This window comes from Hypanus sabinus, chromosome 8 (assembly GCF_030144855.1).
Source record: "Hypanus sabinus isolate sHypSab1 chromosome 8, sHypSab1.hap1, whole genome shotgun sequence".
NCBI lineage: Eukaryota > Metazoa > Chordata > Chondrichthyes > Myliobatiformes > Dasyatidae > Hypanus > Hypanus sabinus.
Window position 1 is genome coordinate 369,012 of NC_082713.1, and position 21,210 is coordinate 390,221.

Consider the following 21,210-nt stretch of genomic DNA (forward strand, 5'->3'; position numbering starts at 1 on the left):
AGGGAGGCGAATGGTGTCCCCTTGTTCAAAAAAGGGAGTAGGGATAGTCCAGGTAATTATAGACCAGTGAGCCTTATGTCTGTGGTAGGAAAGCTGTTGGGAAAGATTCTTAGGGATAGGATCTATGGGCATTTAGAGAATCATGGTCTGATCAGGGACAGTCAGCATGTCTTTGTGAAGGGCAGATCGTGTCTAACAAGCTTGATAGAGTTCTTTGAGGTGGTGACCAGGCATATAGATGAGGGTAATGCAGTGGATGTGATCTACATAGATTTTAGTAAAGCATTTGACAAGGTTCCACACAGTAGGCTTATTCAGAAAGTCAGAAGGCATGGGATCCAGGGAAGTTTGGCCAGGTGGATTCATAATTGGCTTGCCTACAGAAGGTAGAGGGTCGTGGTGGACGGAGTACATTCAGATTGGAGGGTTGTGACTAGTGGTGTTCCACAAGGATCTGTTCTGGGACCTCTACTTTTCGTGATTTTTATTAACGACCTGGATGTGGGGGTAGAAGGGTGGGTTGGTAAGTTTGCAGGTGACACAAAGGATGGTGGTGTTGTAGATAGTGTAGAGGATTGTCGAAGATTGCAGAGAGACATTGATAGGATGCAGAAGTGGCCTGAGAAGTGGCAGAAGGAGATCAACATGGAGAAGTGTGAGGTGGTACACTTTGAAAGGACAAATTCCTAGGCAGAGTACAAAGTAAATGGCAGGGTACTTGGTAGTGTGGAGGAGCAGAGGGATCTGGGGGTACATGTCCACAGATCCCTGAAAGTTGCCTCACAGGTAGATAGAGTAGTTAAGAAAGCTTATGGGGTGTTAGCTTTCATAAGTCGAGGGATAGAGTTTAAGAGATGCAATGTAAAGATGCAGCTGAATAAAACTCTGGTTAGGCCACACTTGGGAGTACTGTGTCCAGGTTCTGGTCGCCTCACTATAGGAAGGATGTGGAAGCATTGGAAAGGGTACAGAGGAGATTTACCAGGATGCTGCCTGGTTTAGAGAGTATGGATTATGATCAGAGATTAAGGGAGCTAGGGCTTTACTCTTTGGAGAGGAGGATGAGAGGAGACATGATAGAGGTGTACAAGATATTAAGAGAAATAGACAGTGGACAGCCAGTGCCTCTTCCCCAGGGCACCACTGCTCAATACAAGAGGACATGGCTTTAGGGTAAGGGGAGGGAAGTTCAAGGGGGATATTAGAGGAAGGTTTTTCACTCAGAGTGGTTGGTGCGTGGAATGCACTGCCTGAGTCAGTGGTGGAGGCAGATACACTAGTGAAGTTTAGGAGTCTAGTAGACAGGTATATGGAGGAATTTAAGGTGGGGGGTTATATGGGAGGCAGGGTTTCAGAGTCAGCACAACATTGTGGGCCGAAGGGCCTGTATTGTGCTGTGCTATTCTATGTCTATGATTTTTTTCCTGGATCAAACTTATTTATCAAGCCCCAATGGCTGCAGTTATAACTAAGAATCAAAAATCTCCTTATTTTAGATTATAGAGAGGAACTTGTCAGGGTGGTCCACTTAGCCTTTATTATTTAATTTGGTTTTAGAACCACTTGCTATTGCTCTTAGGGAATTTAACTCTGTTCAGGGTATTAAGAGAGGATAAATTACATAAGGTTTCATTATACGCAGATGATTTATTAATTTACATTTCAGATCCTAGGAAATCTATTCCCTCCATGATATCCATATTTACAGAATTTAGTATTTTCTCTGGATATAAATTAAATTTACATAAAAGTGAATTTTTCCTATTGATAATTATTCTATTATGATCAAATACCTTTTAATATTGCTAAAATTATTTTACCTATGTTGGTATTAAAATTACTAAAAATTTTAAAGATTTATTTAAGTATAATTTTCTCCCTCTAATTGAATATACAAAACAAACTCTTCCCCAACGGTCGCCTGTGACGATGTTGTTAATTGGTCGAATAAATGCTATAAAAATAGTAATTTTACCAAAATTTCTATATACGTTTCAAGCCGTTCCATCCTTTGTCCTGAAAACATTCTTTGATAGAATAGATTCTATGATCCTGTCATTTATCTGGAATAATAAGAGTTCTAGACTGAGTAAAGCTGTATTGCAAAAATTTAAAAAAAGATGGGAGGATTGGCATTACCAAACTTTAGGTTTTATTATTGGGCAATTAATATTCATTATATTACTTATTGGATTTACGGTATAGATAATAAGGACTGTCCTTCATGGGTGGACTTGAAGGAGAGCTCCGTAAGGGGGTTTTCTTTGGCTTCCTTACTGGGAGCTCCTCTTCCTTTTTTGTTTTCTAGGATTGGTAGACAAGATTGTTAGATATATATTAAAAATTTGGTTTCAGTTTCGCAGATTTTTTGACTTAAATATCCATCTTAACTATTTTTTTAAACCATCAATTCTGGATAAGGCCTTTTTAACATGGAAAACAAAGAATAAAAACTTTTTTAGATTTGTTTTTAGAGAATTGTTTAATGTCTTTTTCGCAGCTAATGGATAAATATGATAAAACTAATTCACAATTTTGTAGATATTTACAAGTTAGGAATTTTCTACAAGATTTGTTACCGAATTATCCATTTGCTCATTTACCAAATATGATAGATGTTATTTTTCAGCTTAAACCATTTCAAAAAGGATTGATAGAAATTATATATAAACGGCTCATGAATTTACCAATGATGTCTAATGATAAGGTTAAACGTGCTTGGGAATTGGAACTTCCAGTCACTTTCAGATGATCAATGGAATAAAATTTATCATTTAGTTAACAATTCATCTAATTGCACCCGTCACGCCTTGATTCGGTTCAAGGTAGTGCACAGGGCAGATATGTCAAAAGATAAACTAGCCTATATTTTTTCTAATATAAATCCTCTCTGTGATAGAAGTAATGCTGAGGTGGCTACCTTAACTCGTATGTTTTGGTCTTGTATGAAGTTAAATAATTTTTGGAGAGATGTTTTTAAAACGTTATCCAAAGTCATAGGTTTGGACCTACAACCTAATCCACTTACAGCAATCTTTGGGATCACTCCGAAGGAAGCAGGCAATGTTCCTTCTGCTCAACGTATTTTAGCTTTTTCAACTTCATTGGCTTGGACAGCTATTTTGTTGTATTAGAAAGATCCTAATCCACCTACTGTTTTTTGGCTCTCCTCCATTATGTTGTGTTTAAGCTCAGAGAAAATTAGAAGTCGGACATTTGAAACATCTTTTAAATTTGAGCAAACCTGGAGACCTTTCAATCAATATTTTCATATGATTTAAATTTTTGTTTTTTTTGCTTTTTTTTAGATAATCTTTTATCATCTTCTCAGTGATGTTTCAGATTTGACCAGAAGAATTTTTCCCTTTTTTTTGAAATTATATCCTCAAATGCACTGCCCAGTCTTTTTTCTCGTTTTAGCTTAGTTCAGTGGTGCCCTGGTGAAGAAGCACTGGCTGTCCACTGTCTATTCCTCTTAATATCTTGTACACCTCTATCATGTCTCCTCTCATCCTCCTCCTCTCCAGAGTAAAGCCCTAGCTCCCTTAATCTCTGATCATAATCCATACTCTCTAAACCAGGCAGCATCCTGGTAAATCTCCTCTGTACCCTATCCAATGCTTCCATATCCTTCCTATAGTGAGGCGACCAGAACTGGACACAGTACTCCAAGTGTGGCCTAACTAGAGTTTTATAGAACTGCATCATTACATCGCGTCTCTTAAACTCTATCCCTCGACTTATGAAAGCTAACACCCCATAAGCTTTCTTAACTACCCGATCTACCTGTGAGGCAACTTTCAGGGATCTGTGGACATGTACCCCCAGATCCCTCTGCTCCTCCACACTTCCAAGTATCCTGCCATTTACTTTATACTCTGCCTTGGAATTTGTCCTTCCAAAGTGTACCACCTCACACTTCTCCGGGTTGAACTCCATCTGCCACTTCTCAGCCCACCTCTGCATCCTATCAATGTCTCTCTACAATCTTCGACAATCCTCTACACTATCTACACCACCAACCTTTGTGTCATCTTCAAACTTGCCAACCCACCCTTCTACCCCCACATCCAGGTTGTTAATAAAACTCACGAAAAGTAAAGGTCCCAGAACAGATCCTTGTGGGACACCACTAGTCACAACCCTCCAATCTAAATGTACTCCCTCCACCACGACCCTCTGCTTTCTGTAGGCAAGCCAATTCTGAATTCACCTGGCCAAACTCCCCTGGATCCTATACCTTCTGACTTTCTGAATAAGCCTACCATGTGGAACCTTAGCAAATGCCTTACTAAAATCCATGTAGATCACATCCACTGCATTACCCTCATCTATACGCCTGGTCACCTCCTCAAAGAACTCCATCAGGCTTGTTAGGCACGATCTGCCCTTCACAAAGCCATGCTGACTGTCCCTGATCAGACCATGATTCTCTAAATGCCCACAGATCCCATCTCTAAGAATCTTTTCCAACAGCTTTCCCACCACAGACGTATGGCTCTCTGGTCTATAATTACTCGGACTATCCCTACTACCTTTTTTGAACAAGGGGACAACATTCACCTCCCTCCAATCCTCCAGTACCATTCCTGTGGACAACGAGGACATAAAAATCCTAGGCAGAGGCTCAGCAATCTCTTCCCTCCCCTCATGAAGCAGCCCCGAGAATATTCCGTCAGTCCCTGGGGACTTATCGTCCTAATGTATTTTAACAACTCCAACACCTCTTCTCCCTTAATTACAACATGCTCCAGAACATCAACCTCATTCATATTGTCCTCACCATCAAGTTCCCTCTCATTGGTGAATACCAAAGAGAAGTATTCATTGAGGACCTCGCTCACTTCCACAGCCTCCAGGCACATCTTCCCACCTTTCTCTAAACAGTCCTACCTTCACTCCTGTCATCCTTTTGTTCACATAACTGAAGAATGCCTTGGGGTTTTCCTTTACCCTACTCACCAAGGTCCTTCTCATGCCCCCTTCTTGCTCTTCTCAGCCCCTTCTTAAGCTCCTTTCTTGCTACCCTATATTCCTCAATAGACACATCTGATCCTTTATTCGTAAACCTCGTGTGTGCTGCCTTCTTCCACCTGACTAGATTTTCCACCTCACTTGTCACCCATGGTTCCTTCACCCTACCATTCTTTATCTTCCTCACTGGGACAAAATTATCCCTAACATCCTGCAAGAGATCCTTAAGTATTGACCACATGTCCACAGTACATAGTTTTCTTCTCAACAATAGAAATTGAGTCTTTTTTTTATGAATTGTTAAGAGGAGTTGTGCTCCTTTTATATATTAGCTCAATACTATGCTATACATGATTTTGACAGTGTATATTCCTTTGTATTTTTATTGAAATGTGTATTTGATATAACTTCTCCTAATTTGTATTTATTCTTACTTTTTTAAATCAATAAAAAAAGATTGAAAATGACAAAAAACAATTTGTAAACCTCTGTAGAACAAAGGACATAAGCCTTAGAAACCTTGCAACCCCCTGTTCCTCATCCACACAATCGATGATAGACGAGCAAGACAGGAATGAGATGTATTTACTGAAAACTGTAGGATTGCAGCCACCTGTACCAAGTGGGAATGTGAGTGTTGAAATGTGCCTAGTCGTCCTTTGCCCCTCCCCACACCATTGCCCCCACTCCCCCCAAACCATGACAATCGACAGAGTCCGAGGCTGGGAAAACATCGCCAGTGAGGCTGATTGGCGGCCACTCCTTGTGCACCTGCTCACTCTCCTCAAGTGAGATCCTCTCCCACACACACATTACCCACTTACAGACAGTTCTCAGCACATAATCTAGTCATAACCAGGTATTTCCATTACATCATATTCCCCCCTACACTTACCATCAAATTTCTTATATCTAGAGGCGAAGGTTGAGTGCAGGGTATTGCAGGTCTCCAAAACTGTTTTGCTAAACTCTTGTTGGCTTTGCAGGTTGAGTTTGTCCTCCATTTCAGACGTACAGCAAGTATAGAGCTGTGAGCAGACCTTCAGCTTATTACCTGGGAACAGATTGGACATATTTTACTCTGGGATTTACTCCTACTGATCACATCAAACTGTAATGGATCTGAGAACAATGATTCTAAAAGTTGAAAAAAGTTAAGTACATTAAAGCACAAGATTTGAAAAGCAAGCTGGACCTGTAGGGAATTTCATCAGGCTTGAGATCATTTGGGTTACAGCATTTAGCAAGGCCAATAAAAAGAAATTAGGTTTCAGAGGAACAGCAATAATGAGTGGGCTAGGGTTAGAGTGGGGAGGTGAGGAACATCCTTCCAGTGAGTGGGCCAGGGTTAGTGCGGGAAGGTGAGGCTTTAGCTCAAGAGGCTTTGGCAAGAGGAGGTGGAGGCTAAGGTAAGCTTCTGATAAGTTCCTCTCTTGCACAGTTAGAGCTGTGGAAATGCCAGACAGGATAGTGGAATGCTCCTCATGTGGGATGTATGAAGACAGGGAGAACTCTAGTATTCCCAATAACTTACACCGCAAAAAAGTGCAGACCATGCTTCTTACAGACCATGTTTCGGAACTGAAGCTGAAGCTGGATGAACTCCAGATCATTTGGCAGGCTGAGGTGTTGCTTGACAGGCAATACAGGGAGGTAGGTACACCTATGTGCAGAAAAAGAGAGGAAAAGGGGAAAGACAGACAATGCATGGTTGTACCCCTCAATAAAAAGAAATTTGTTTTGGATACTATTGGAGTGGAAGGGAGATAACCTACTAGACGACAGCCACAGTTGTCAGATCTCTGGCACTGAGTCTAGCTCTGTGACTCACAAAGAAGGAGAAGAGGTGAGATGCAGTGATAAGGAAGTCACTGCTTATGGGAAGAGGTTCTGAGGACAAGAATGAGATTCCTGAATGGTATGTTGCCTCCCAGGTGCAAAGGTTAGGGACATCTGGGATCAAGTCCACAGCATTCTTAAGGTGTAGTGTGAGTAACCAGAGATCACGACATGGTCCACATGGTACCAGTGACATAGGTAGAAAGAGTGACCAGGTCCTGCAAAATGAGTTCAGGGAGCTGGGTGCTAAGCTAAAGAACGGGTTGTGATCTCAGGATTGCTACACTTGGCTCATGTTGGAGAGGTCAGATATAGTAAGATCATACAGTTTAACCTGTGGCTAATGACAGGGTGCAGGAGGGAGGGATCCAGATTTTTAGATCACTGGGCTGCACCTGGGTTTGCACCTGAACTGGAGGGGAATTAATATCCTTGCGGGAAGGTTTGCTAGTGCTGCATAGGGGGCTGGTTGAACTGGAGTTGTGGAAGATGGGAACCAGAGTGCCAGGGTAGCTAGCAGAATGGTTGAGAGGAAAGTTGATGTTCAGCCTACTATAAACTGAAAGGTTGAACTTAGTAGGACACGTTCTGAGTTGCAACTATTTCAGTGCAGGGAATTTTGCAGGAAAGGCAGATGAGCTTAGGACATGGATTAGCATGTGGAGTTATGATATTTCAATCCCAAGTAAGATTTTGTTCCAGAATGGGACTGGACTGGCAGCTTAGTTTCTGAGGTTTCTTGGTTTTAGAAGTGATGGTGTGTGAGGAATTAAAGGGGAAGGGTTGGCATTAGTAGTCACAGAAAATATCACAGCAGTGCTCAATCAGGACAGGCTGGAGAACTTGTGTCGTGTAGTTTTATAGGTAGAACTGAGAAATAAAGGCATGACCAGATTAATGGGGCTCTATTACAGACAACCCAACTGTGGATCGGAGACTGCTGTAAGAAAAATACAGTTATGATAGAGGGTGATTTTCACTTTCTGCACACTGTCAGACAACTCCATAACTGTAAAAGGACTGGATGGAATAGAATTTGTCAAAAGTGTTCAGGAAAGTTTCCTTAATCAATAGAAAGTGGATACAACTAGAGATAGTGTGATACTGCAACTCCTATTGGGAAACAAGACAGGGCAGTGACAAAAATTTGTCAGGGGACAATTTGAACCCTGTGATTATAATTCCATTACATCACTTGTAGGAAAGTTATTGGATGGTATTCTAAGGAACTGGATTTATAAGTATTTGGATAGACATGGACTGATTAAGGATAGTCAGCAAGGCTTTATGCATGGTAGGTCACCTCTTACCACTCATATAGTGCTTTTTGAGGAAGTTACCAGGAAAATGGATGTTGTCTACATGGACTTTAATAAGGCACTTAACAAGGTCCCACATGGGAGACTGGTCAAAAAGGTTCAGTCGCTCGGCATTCAGGATGAGGAAATAAACTGGAGTAGACATTGGCTTTTTGGGAGAAGCCAGAGATTGGTAGTAGAGAGTTTCCTCTCCTACTGGAGGCCTATGACTAGTGTGCCACAGACATCAGTGCTGGGTCTGCTGTTGTTTGTCATCTATATCAACAATCTGGATGATAATGTAGTTAATTGGATCACCAAATTTGTGGATGAGACTATGATTGGGGGTGTAGTGGACAGTCAGGAAGGTTATCATGCCTTTGCATCAGCTAGAAAAGGCAGCTGGAATTTAATACAGGTAAATGAGGTTTTGTACTTCGGTAAGACCAACCAGGGTGGGTCTTATACGGTGAATGGTAGGGCACTGAGGAGTGTGGTAGAACAAAGGAATACAGATGCATTATTTGAAAGTGGCATCACAGGTAGATAGGATCATAAAGAAAGCTTTTGGCATATTGGCCTTCATAAATCAATGTATTGAGTACAGGAGATGGAATGGTATGTTGAAGTTGTATAAGACTTTGGTGAGGTCTAATTTGGAGCATTATATGCAATTTTGGTCACCTACCTACAGGAAAGATGTAGACAAAGTTGAAAGCGTACAGAGAAAATTTACAAGCATGATGGTGGGTCTGAGGGACCTGAGTTATAAGAAAAGGCTGAATAGGTTAGCCTTTTATTCCTTAAAACGTAGATATTGAGGAGAGAATGCAAGCGGGACTAGAACCAGAAGTCATGGGTGAAGGGTGAAAGTGAGAAGTTTAAGGGGAAAATGAGCACTAAGCACAAGTGTTGTATGCAGGCAATGTTTAAGAGAAGTTTGGATACGTACAATACATGGATGGTGGTGTATGGAGGGCTCTGTTCCTGGTGCAGGTCAATAGGAGTAGGCATTTGAAATTGTTTCAGCATGGACTGGATGGGTCAAAGCTGCTGTTTCTGTGTTGTACTTCTCTATGTCACACACCCACATCACTGGGCTTTGACTGTGGAGTGGAGGCCTAGAATCAGTCCTGGCATTGAACTCCCCCACATCCCTGACCCTAAACCACACTCCCCTCTCTGTAAAAATCTAAAAAACTGAGCCACAACCGCAATGGAGACTGCAGCTCAGTGCCATACTAATCAGAATTAAGAATCAATCAGTAAATTCATTGATCATATTCAGATTACAGAAGAGGAGGTGCTTGCTGTCTTGAGGCAAATTATGCTGGATAAATCCCCAAGGTTTGACGAGATGTCCATTCAAACCCTGTGGAAAGCAAGCGCAGAAACTGCAGCGCCCTCGCAGAGACAATTAAAATGTCCTGGGCCATGGGTGAGGTGCCAGAGGACTGAAACATAGCTAATGTTGTTCCACTGTTCAAAAGAGGTTCAACAATAAGCTGAGAAATTATTGGCTAGTGAGTGTGACATCTATAGTGGTATTATTAGGTATTTATTAGGTATTTTAAGACATCAGATATACAAGTATTTCGATAGACAATGCCAGATTAGGGATAGTCAACATGGCTTTGTGCATGGCAGGCCACATCTAACCAATCTTAAAGAATTTTTCAAGGAGGTTACCAAGAAAGTTAATGAATGAAAGGCAGTGGATGTTATTTTTCATAGACTTTAGCAAGGCCTTTAAAAACTCTTGCATGGCATTCAGGATGAAGTAAATTGGATTCAACATTGGCTTTGTGCGAGAAGCCAAAGTGGTAGTAGATGCTTGCTTGTCTGACTGGAGGCCTGTGATGAGTGGAATGCAGCAGGGATTGGTGCTGACTTGTCATTTACACCAATGATCAAATTCTCCTTAAACCAGGGGTGTCAAACTCATTTTAGGTCACGGGCTGGTTTGGGCAAAATGTGACTTCATGTGGGCCAGATCAGTTGTGCACGCGCATGCTCCCACAGCTCTCATTGCCTTCGTTTTTTTCTACCTGCTCTCATGTGACTCATGTCAAGACGACAAATGGAATGTTGTCCTTAATTGCTAGAGGGATTGAATTTAAGAGCAGGGAGGTTATGCTGCAACTGTACAGGGTACTGTTGAGACTGAACCTGGAGTATTGCATGCAGTTCTGGTCTCCTTACTTGAGGAAGGATATACTGACATTGGAAGCGGTGCAGAGGAGGTTCACCAGGTTGATTCCAGAGATGATGGGGGTTAGACTATGAGGAGAGTAGGCTCAACAGGCCAGATGGCCTACTCCTGCTCCTATTTCTTATGTTCTTATGATTCTATTGTGGTTATTGGATTTATTGAGTATGCCCACAAGGAAATGAATCTCAGGCCTGTGTATGGTGACATATGTAATTTCATAATACATTTAATTTGAACTGGCCTGTAATTCCCAGGATTAGCTGTATTACTTTCCTTGAACAAAGGAAAATGCTTTTCGGGAGTTCCAACACTGTCTCTTTCTTACCCTTGACAGGCTCTAGCACATTAGCCTGTTTGATGCTGACCTCACATTCATTAAGGTTCCTTTCACTGGTGAACACTGAAGCAAAGTTTTCATTTAGGACTCCAGCAACAATCCCTTTTCTATCTCTGACTGCCTGGCTGAAGACTGCAGGGTATGGCCACTTAGGACTCAGCAACAATCCACTTTCTGTCGCTGACTGCCTGGCTGAGTGCAGGGTACAGCCATTTAGGATTGAGATGAGATCTCTAACTGCCTGGCTGAGGAGTGCAGGGTACGGTCATTTAGGACTCCAGCAACAATCCGTTTTCTGTCGCTGACTGCCTGGCTGAGTGCAGGGTACAGCCATTTAGGACTTCAGCAACAATCCCTTTTCTATCTCTGACTGCCTGGCTGAGTGCAGGCTAGGGCCATTTAGGACCGAGATGAGGAGATTACACATCATTGAATAGGTGGTGAATCACTGGAACTATTTACTCCAGGAAAGTTGTGGCCAAGTTTGTTCATTCAAAACAGATAAATGTATTTCTAGATATGAAGAAAACACACTTCCATAAGTGAGGTTTTACTACCTGCCTGTGGAAAGCAAATTCTTATATTTTATTTAAATTCACTGATTACCAGGATTCCAAGTCACTGGGAAGGCAAGCATTATGTCTCCACAGGTTTTTGGAGACTAAGTTTGAATACATTTAATGCTGAGAAAGGTTTTGGGAAGAAGGTAACATGACTTGAGCAGAAATGTACAACATCTATTCAGTTCCAGACTGACTGAGTACAGAGCAAATGTCTATTTTCCTTGTGTGTGGCTGATAACCCAGGAAATTGATTCTATTATGCTTATTGAATTTATTGAGCATGTGCAAAAGAAAATTAATCTCAGGGCTGTATATGGTAACCTTTATATGCCTTTAAATTTGAACTTTGATATCAACTGATTCATTCCACGGATGCAAGTTGCAAGTAAGGAATGCAGGGATGGTAAACATAGCCAGGAAATGTCTATGCATGGCTAAAGAGCAGAATTAGGCCATTTGGCCCATCAAATCAGCTCCAGCATTCCATAACACCAATAGATTAACATGTATAAGAGTGCTTCACCTGGGACCGTTTAGTACTCTGACAGTGGTGGAATAACACCTTGCACAGAGAGAAAAAAAAATCGGATTTTATAAAGCCTGACATTTTAAATCGAAAAGATGCGTGTCCAAAACTCAGATTCAAAACTTTGTGGGCACCACATTTGAACACACAAAAATCGCCATACCAGAGTCCTGAACATGAAGGGGTGAAGAGTGGTGGGCAGAACAATCTGGTGGGAAAGTGGAGCAGTTCCATCTGCACTTAAAGTCAAATAAGATGAATCAAAATTAGCATCAAAAGGTAAAATTCATTTGAATCTTCCTATTCAACTACCTATTCCCCAACCCAAAGTAGAACAGTAGAGGAAATGCACAAAAGCAAGGATTTTGGAAAATATTACCAAGATCAGTCTTGCAAATGAGTAAGTGTTGACTGACTAAAATAAAAGTCGATGTACAGCCCCAACCCTGGAACATTGTAGGGATGCCCGAGTACAGATTGCAGCCGAGCTAGTCTGTGTAGTGACAGCAGCTGAGACACAGTTCAATGCTCTCAAGATTCTGCATTTTTCTGCTATTCAGTCATGCATTTTTGTTATTGTTGAAAGCACTGCGGAATTACATTGCAGAAGATGAAGACCTTGGTGGTCCTTCAAGAACTGGAGCAAAATAGCCAGGTTCTTTGTTTGTAAGGAGAATGTAACCCATTTGGCCATTCAACCAAGAAATAAAAGCAACAGGCTTAGAAAGAGGGGCAATAGAAATAAAACAGAAAAAGAAAATAGCTCATGTCTAATTACATTTACCAGTATTTCATTTAGCCAGCAACAGACAAACAATTTCTTGCTGAAATTCTCTTGATGAATATTAAGATGCAAAATGCTGATTAAACTTGTTTGAACTCATCTGAACATTTATGAAACAGCCAAGCAGATTTGCTCATGAATACCATACAGCCAAATACAAAAACACTCAGTTTTTCCCAAACAAATTTACAACATCTGTAATGATGACAATCAAGGTTTTGGTTTCCTTAGCTGCAAGTTTTCAGAGTTTGAAAAATTCCCAAAATTCAACATTCCATAGACTAGATTCATATACAACACACTCCATGTGGGAAGCAATGCAAACTGCGACCAAACAATGATCACCTAATCCAACACAGGAAGGAAAGGGACAGGTAAATTCCCCACAAACACACTGCACAATAACCTAATTACTTCAAAATGTAGTAGAATAACAGTATAACAATAATTGGCTTGTAAGGAAAATAGCTAAGGGAAAAGTAGAATACAAAATAAATACTTCATAAAATAAAAACATCAAAAGTTTCTGGGGACTCCAAAAAGGAAAACATTAGCAAAAGTTAATTTACCTCCTTTAAATATAGGATGAGAAAAATATATTTAGGTAGTAGGAAAAAGCTGCAAAATTGAACGTATTTTGTATGTGTTTTCATAGAAGTCAAAACTTAATAGAAGAAAACTTCCAAATAAAAAGTTAGAGTGAATAAGGATCAAAAAGAAATTGTCATTGAAGAAACAGCAATAAAAAGATTAAGATGATAAATCCCCACAACTTAATGACACATATTTTTGGAATCTGCATGTGACAGCCAAGTTTTCTTTGGAATCTTACAAACCTCCATAAATTCCAAAACAGTTTCCAGATTGGAAATGAGCAAATGCCAAGATGGTAGCACCAGTGTCTGCAGAGATTGAGACAACTTGGTTTATGTTCTCAAATATGAAGAGCAGGACAGAATCTCAGTGAAACTAAATACTGACAGGACTGGACATACCATCTCCATAGAAGATTTTCCAATGGTCAGGAACTCTAGAATGAGGTGTCATAACTTAAGGATACAGGGCAAACCATACAGGATGGACTATTTAGGACTGAGGAGAGGACTAAGGTTAGGGTTAGATTTATTCACCAAGGAGTGGTGAACCTATGGACAGCAGTTAAGACCAAATCATTAAATATAATTGAGGAGATAGGTATGGTGTTAATAGCTAAATAGATTGTGGTTCATGGGGAATGAATTTGAATGATCATACATATTAAAAGTAGAACAAACTCCAAGCTGAATGGTTTAAATCCTATGTTTCTACCTCAGAAATGAAAAAAAATCAGAGAGGGAGAAGCAGTGAAATTCTAGAAAAGTTACCAAAAAAGGAGGGGGTTATTAGATGTTTTAGTAAGGTAAAGATGGACCAGAGGCTTTATAAGATTCATCCCAGTCTACTGTGGAAACAGGGTGTTCGTTTGAGGAAGAGGTAGAGAATGCTGCAGTTCTGACAGCTTTTTCAGTTTCACTGGCCACAGATGAAGTGCCTAATAACTGTGGTACCCTTATTCAAGAAGGGCATCTGGATAATCTAGATAATTACAAAAAAAAGAGGGATAGGCAGAGATGAATGGAAGAAAATAGTTTTGTTGGGGAAATCTGTCAGACCAATTTAATTGAAATTTTCAACAAGGAAGGAAAATATACAGATGAGACAATCTAGCTGACATGGCAGTCTCGTCAAGACCATTGATGACATCCCAAGTGACTGGTCCAATGGGTATTCATCACAAATTAGCAAATTTAATTGAAAATTGTCTTGGAGATATGGGCAATGGTGGAGGATTGCTTTTGCTATGGAAGGCTGTGACTGGTGGTTTGCAATAATGATTCCTATAGAAAACTGTTTCTTGTAGACATTAACAACTAAGATATGAATATAGAAGGTATGGTGAATAGCAGGTTTGTCAATTACAAAAATTGGTAGCATTTCATATATGCAGATGATGATAGGTTACAAGATGACATTAATCATTTGATAAAATGGGAAGAGTAACTGAATTTAGTCGTAATCCAGTGTGAGGTGATACATATTGGAGGGGCTGGGCTAACAAGATTAGATCATACACAATTCACGTCAGAGCCTTGGGTATTGAGGAATAGAATCCCTCAAGCTGGTGGCAAAAGGAGACAAGGTGAAGGCATAATAGATACTTGCCTTCATCTGCTGTGACATGGTACACAAGAGCACAGAAGTCATAGTATAACTTTATAAAACATTGGTTACAGTTCAAGTAATATGGCAAATAGAAGAATACATTTTAGGAAGGATACAAGTGCATTGGAGAGGGTGCAGAGGACATTCATCAGAACATTGTCTGGGATGGAGCATTTCAAATACGTTCAAGACTATACAGGCTGTACTTGTCTGCAGGCCGACAGGAGGAGACCCAATAGAGGAATACAAAATTCAGAAGGGCATAGGTGAAGTAGATAGAACAAAAGCATTTGCTTAAGTTTAAGTAAAGGACAAAAGGTTCAGAGGGGCTCCGAGAATGAACTGTTACCACTTAGAGGGTGGTTGAAATCTGCCCAATGTTTAGTATCTACATGAGCCCTTGAATTGCCAAGAGACAGAATACTATGAACTATGTTCTGGGTAAAGGGACAAGGACAGATATAGCCCTGCTGGTCAATATGAACATGGTTAATTGGTCAGTCCTTTCCAAAGGTTCATGAGATTGATTGCCAGGCTATCAGTTTTTGCCATGCAGAAAGATTAAATAGACTTAATCCTATATTTCATTCTTCTGAATGAGAGTATCGCATTGAGTTCTTAAGGCATTTTACAGGAAAATTCTTTTGCACAAATAGGTGTTCAGAAGTAAAGGTTATGACAAAGGAATAGAATAACTGGATGATTTCTAACCAATGAGGTGCCACAGGTATCATACTGTCCTCCCCATCTGTTGAATTATGGCACATTACATGATGAAATTTCTTCACCCGAAGACTAATTAATCTTTGGAATTCACTATTCAACACTAGAATGAAGTAGAAGCTCAGTCTCCAACTATAAAGACAAACTGATAGATCAGATTGACAGCTGGTGACCAGTGGTGTGCCGTGGGGATTGGTGCTGTATCCACTATTGGTTGCCATCTGTAATAATGATTTAAATAAGAAAGTAGTCGGTACTGAGAGTAAATTTGCAGATACGCTAATAATAAACAGTGATAAAGGTTATGTAAAATTACCATAGGCTCTGGATCAACTGGGAAAGTGAGGCAAGAAAGGGCAGATGAAATTTTATGCAAAATGCTGCATTTTGGTAATTAAAATGAGGGCAGTAAACAGCAGGGCTCTGCAGAGCAACACACACACGCACACACACAAACTCAGCAGGTCAGGCAGCAGCTATGCACAGGACTAAACAGTCAACATTTCAGGCTGAGACACTTCATTCGGACTAGAAAGGAAGGGGGAAGATGCCAGAATAAAAAGGTGGGGAATGGGAAGGAGATCTAACTAGAAAGTGAAAGGTGAAACCCCAGGTGGGTGAGGGAGAGGGATGGTGAGACTGAGATGCAATAGAGAGAAAATGTAAGGGCAGGAGAGTGGACTGCGGCAGAAATGGAAGGGCACCAAGGTTAGGTGATGAACAGGTGAGAAAATGTAAGAGGGGAGCCAGAATGGGGGAATTGATGGGCTCTGGAGAGTGTTGTAGAACAGAGACCTAGGGATACAAGTATGTGGCTCCCAAAGTATTTGGATGAGAGAATTGAGAGCTTTGTGGGTAAGTTTACAGATCATACAAAGATAGGAGCAGAAGCAGGTAGTATTGAGGAAGCAGGAAAACTGCAAAAGACAGATTGGGAGAATGGGCAAAAAAATGGCTGATGGTATAGTATAGTAAAGTGTATAGTCACACACTTTAGCAGGATTAAAATCACATAATATTTTCTAAATGGGGAAAAAATTCAAAACTCAGAGGTGGAAAGGGACTTGGGAGTCCTCGTGCAGGATTTTACGTATTCTGAACAGTTCTGGGCCCCTTATCCAAAAAGGATGCGCTGGACTTGCAGCGTATCTAGAAAAGGTTCAAGAGAATTATTTTGGGACTGAAAGGGTTAATGTATGGGGAGCTTTTGATTACTCTGGGCCTGTACTGGCTGGAGTTTATTCAAATGAGGGATCTCATTGAGACCTTTCAAAATACTAAGAGGCCTAGATAAAGTGGACTGAGAGGAACTTATAGTGAGGGAGTCTAGGACCAGAGGGCACAGCCTCAGAACACTGGAACATTCCTTTAGAATAGAGATGAGGAGGAATTTCTTTAGACTAAGAGTGGTAAATCTGTGGAGTTCATTACTAGAGATGGCTGTGGAGGCTGAGTCATTGGCTATGTTTAAAGTTGGTAGTTTCTTGATTAGTCAGGGAATCAAAGGTTACAGGAAGAAGGCAGGAGAATGGGGTTGTTAAGGATTTTTAAAAAATTCAACCTTGATGGAATGGTGAGCAGACCCAATAGGCCAAACAGCCTAATTCTGCTATGTCTTACTGTACCATTAAAATTCAAAGTAAATTTATTGTTGAAGTTCATATGTCACCATATACAACCCTGAGGTTTATTTTATTGCAGGCATACTCAATAAATACACAGAATAACCATAATGATGATGAATACTACTTTTCTGCAACAACACTCCATGTAGATTTGCTCAGTTGCAGGAAGGGCTTTACAATGAGTGGACTGGGCCGTATCCTCTACTTTTTGAAGGAATTTCCATTCAAGGATATGGTGTTCCCATACCAGGCTGCGTTGCATGTTGCTCCACTAGGTCGTGTGCTTATCCCCTGCTCTACTCACATTACACTTATGACTATGAGACGAAGCACAGCTCTAATTCTATATTTAAGTTCACTCTTGTAGGCCGAATCAAAGGTGGTGATGGATCAGCATATCAGAGGGAGACTGAAATCTGACTAACTGGTGCCACTCAATGTCAGCGAGACCATGAAGCTGATTATTGACTTCAGAAAAAGGAACCAGCGGTCCATGTGCCAATCCTCTTCAGGGGATCAAAGGTGAAGAAGGTCAGTAACTTATAATTCCTCAGTATTATCTTGGAGGACCTGTCCTTGGCCCAGCACACATGTGCAATTACGAAGAAAGCATGGCAGCACCGTTACTTCCTTAGGAGTTTGTGAAAATTTGGCTTGACATCTAAGACTCTGACAAATTTCTATAGATTTGCAGTGGCAAGCATATTGACATCAAAGGTTTTTCCCCCAGAGCAGTGGAGTCCAAGAGTGCATGGGTTTAAGGTGAAAGAAGAAAGATTTAAAGAAGCGCTAAGAGTCAATTTACTGTTCCCTCCAGCCCACTCAGAAAGTAGGCATTTGTATGAGGCTGGCAGAGGAAGTGGGATGGCAGGCACAATTGCAACATTTAAACCAATAGGACATGGCCAAATGCAAGGAAATATGCTTAGGTCAGATCAACATGGACAGGTACAGTCATAGACCTGTTTCCATGTGGCATAACTTTCTTTCAGTTTTAGGAAAATCAAATGCATGGGAATTAATACCACAAAGGTATTAAAGCAGGTGATGGCTGGACCATACTCTTTATTTCATATGTTCTCATCACAGATATAAACAAACACAAGTAGATTACAGCACACGCATACACACAGATCAGACAGAACTGGTACTCTACACAACACCAGTGCTAATAGCAGATTTCTTTTGAAATCATTGTGGAGACAAATGCTTCCACATTCCCATTATTTGTAAAATAACTTCATCGATTAAAAATAGCAAATATTGTGAAATACACTGTGTCAGTGCATTAACCAGAGGACTTCAATTGGAAGTAATTGTTTTATTTAGTTGCCTATACATAGAAACACACAACAGAATTAAAATGAACATTAATCCAGCTCTATTCGTAATGACCAGCGAGGGTTGCGTGGATGTGGAAGCAGTTAGTCTACCTGGGAAAGAAAAAACTACCTGGAACATCCACTAAAACTCAACAGACTGAAGTTGGACTGTTTCAGTCATTCATCTTGCAACAGAGGCATCTCCTAGCAGATTGTCTCCAATCCCGCTACCACTCACGAGAGTGTCCCCTCCTAACCCAAACCCAACTACATCTCCCTTCCACCCCACAACCACTCTCCCCCATCATGCTGAGGTTCTTGAATATAATCACCAACCCAGCCTCCATCGGTCTCCCCATCCCGCCCCCAATACCCGCTCACTTACCCGTCACCTCCCCGGAGGGGCCGCCGCTCAGTTCCCGCGGGCTGTAAACTCTCATCACCTGGGAGCAACTCGGCGCCTGGAGCTCAGGCCGAGAGGGGAGACAAAACAGAGCGAGCGCCAGGACACAGAACAGGAACCGAGACATGATGAAGCCGGGTTGGAAGTACCGGGGCAAGAGTTAAGGAGGGAGCTCAGCCCTCGGTGCCGGTTACAAAGAGTCGGGTGGACGGCGTGGTGGCGGGCACAAAGGGCGGCTGGAAATCACGGAACTCAGCTCACTGAGTCCGCATCCATCACCAACCCCGTCGGCTGAATAGCGACAAACTACGGGCACTACACCTAAACCACGAGCGCATCGAAGGGCCACAAAGGGAGAGCAGCTTCGGGCAGTCGTTACAATCCGGGCCAGGAGAGGGGAACGCGCCCAAACACAGAAAAGTTTCTTTCGCGATCCCGACCCCAAACTTTATCGAGCGGCCATTGGTCACAGCTGAACATCGATCACAGGAGATCCGATAAGTTCATTGGTTAAAATATGCCGCGGAGTCGGACCTACTTTGGATAATGACGAGCACTTCCCATTCCCTGGAGGAACCCCGCCGGTCTTCCTGCTGCAGCTAAACTGATCTCACCTTGTCTCCAGCACCACTCGATCCCATGAGCCAACACATACATGACTAGATTGTCCACCAACTAACAAACATTTGACTCCCATCTTCAACTTGACTTTTACTGGTGTTACCTCAACACCATTTTCCTTCGATTCTTTTCGCATCTCTCGATACCCGTCTCTAGATTGAATGACGGAATTCACTCAGCACTTTGAACAGATAATTTTCTTCATTTTTAGCCCTTAATATCCTTCTCTTTGTGACCACACCTCCAGACCCAGACTCCTTATTTTGTGGATACCCCTGTGCAGGCTTTAAAACAAGAATATCGAGTACTTCATTGTTCTAAATAGAAGATATATTCGATTCACGTTCTCCTCATACAACCGACCTACCATTCCAGGAATTAGTCCAATAAATTTTCATTACATTCACTCTGTGACAAGTTTTTTTTTAGGAAAAAAACAAAATTAAAAACAATGTGCTTCAACAGGTCAACCGCGGATTCAATCTCACAGGCTCCACTCAGCCTTGGATCACATGGACGATAGTAAAGCCCTACGTCAGGCTGCTGTTATTGACAATAGCTCAGCGTTCTACACAATCATTCCATTAGTTCTTCCAACAACAGGCTCCAAATCCCGGTCCTCTGTGTCTCCCTCTGCAACTGGGTCCTGGACTTCCTCACTAGGAGGCCATAATCTGAGTGAATCTGAAATAATATTTCCTTGCTGACAGTCAAGACTGGAGCTCCTCAAAGGTGTGTATTGCGCCCTCCGCCCTCTCCCGTTGCGTGGCTGGGCACAGCTCAAATGCCATCTGTAAATTAGCTTACCACACAACTATAGTTCACATAAATTTCAGATGGTGACAAGGAGGTGCACAGAAATGAGAGTTCAGCTGGTTGAGTGGTGTTGCAACAACAATCTTGCACTCAAAGTCAGTAAGACTTGATTGTGGACTTCAGGGAGGAGAAGTCGAGGGAATACACAACAGTCCACATCAAAGAATCAGAAATGGTGAGCAGTTTCTAATTCCTAGGTGCCAACATCATTGAGGATCTACCCTGGGACTAATATATTAGTGTATTTACAAAAGCACGACAGCAGCTATATTTCAGTAGGAGTTAGAGAAGAATTGGTATGTCATCAAAGACATTCTCAAATTTCTACAGATCTACCATTGAGAACATTGTAACTAGCTGCATCACCAGCCAGTATGGATGTGCCACTGCACAGGATCAAAATAAGCCACAGAAAGTTGTAAACTCAGCCAGCTCCACCATGGGCACCATCTTCCCCAGCATCAAGGACCCTTTTAAAAGGCAATGTCTCAAAAAGGCACTATCCATCATTAAGAACCATCTCCCAGCACATGCTACCATCTTCTCATTGCTACCATCGAGGTGGTGGTACAGGAGCCTGAAGACACACTCAACATTTCAGGAACAGCTTCTTCCCCTCTGCCATTAGATTACTGAATGAACAATGAACCTATGAACACTATCTCACCATGAGAAAATCTACAGATGCTGGAAAACCAAGCAACACACACACATACACACAATATGCTGGAGGAACTCAGCAGGCCAGGCAGCATCTATGGAAAAGAATAAACAGTCAACATTTTGGTCAAGACCTTTCATCAGGACACTACTTCACTATATTCATTTACTTTTCTTGCAACATTTGATTTTGTGTGTGTATGGGTGTGCATGAATATATATTATATATGAATATGTAATAGTATTGCTGCTGCAAACCAACTCGAGTATTTCCTAGAACACAAGAGAATGGGGGAGATCTTGTA

At 41.4% G+C, this 21,210-nt stretch overlaps 1 protein-coding gene across 2 annotated transcripts in view; it reads right to left on the reverse strand.

Moving 5' to 3' along the window:
* The window catches only part of LOC132397885 (glypican-4-like), a 166,451-nt gene extending 147,025 nt beyond the window's left edge, over positions 1 to 19,426 (reverse strand). Inside the window, exons 1-3 of one of the 2 annotated variants that reach the window (XM_059976639.1) lie at positions 18,791 to 19,426; positions 6,509 to 6,637; positions 5,870 to 6,028 (exon numbers count right to left, since the gene is read on the reverse strand). In XM_059976639.1, coding sequence (XP_059832622.1) covers positions 5,870 to 6,028; positions 6,509 to 6,637; positions 18,791 to 18,935 — 433 coding nt within the window. In that variant the 5' untranslated portion in view covers positions 18,936 to 19,426. The remainder of the gene's footprint in view (positions 1 to 5,869; positions 6,029 to 6,508; positions 6,638 to 18,790) is intronic. The other variant, XM_059976641.1, reaches the window with a different exon arrangement.
* Between the last annotated feature and the right edge of the window lie 1,784 nt (positions 19,427 to 21,210).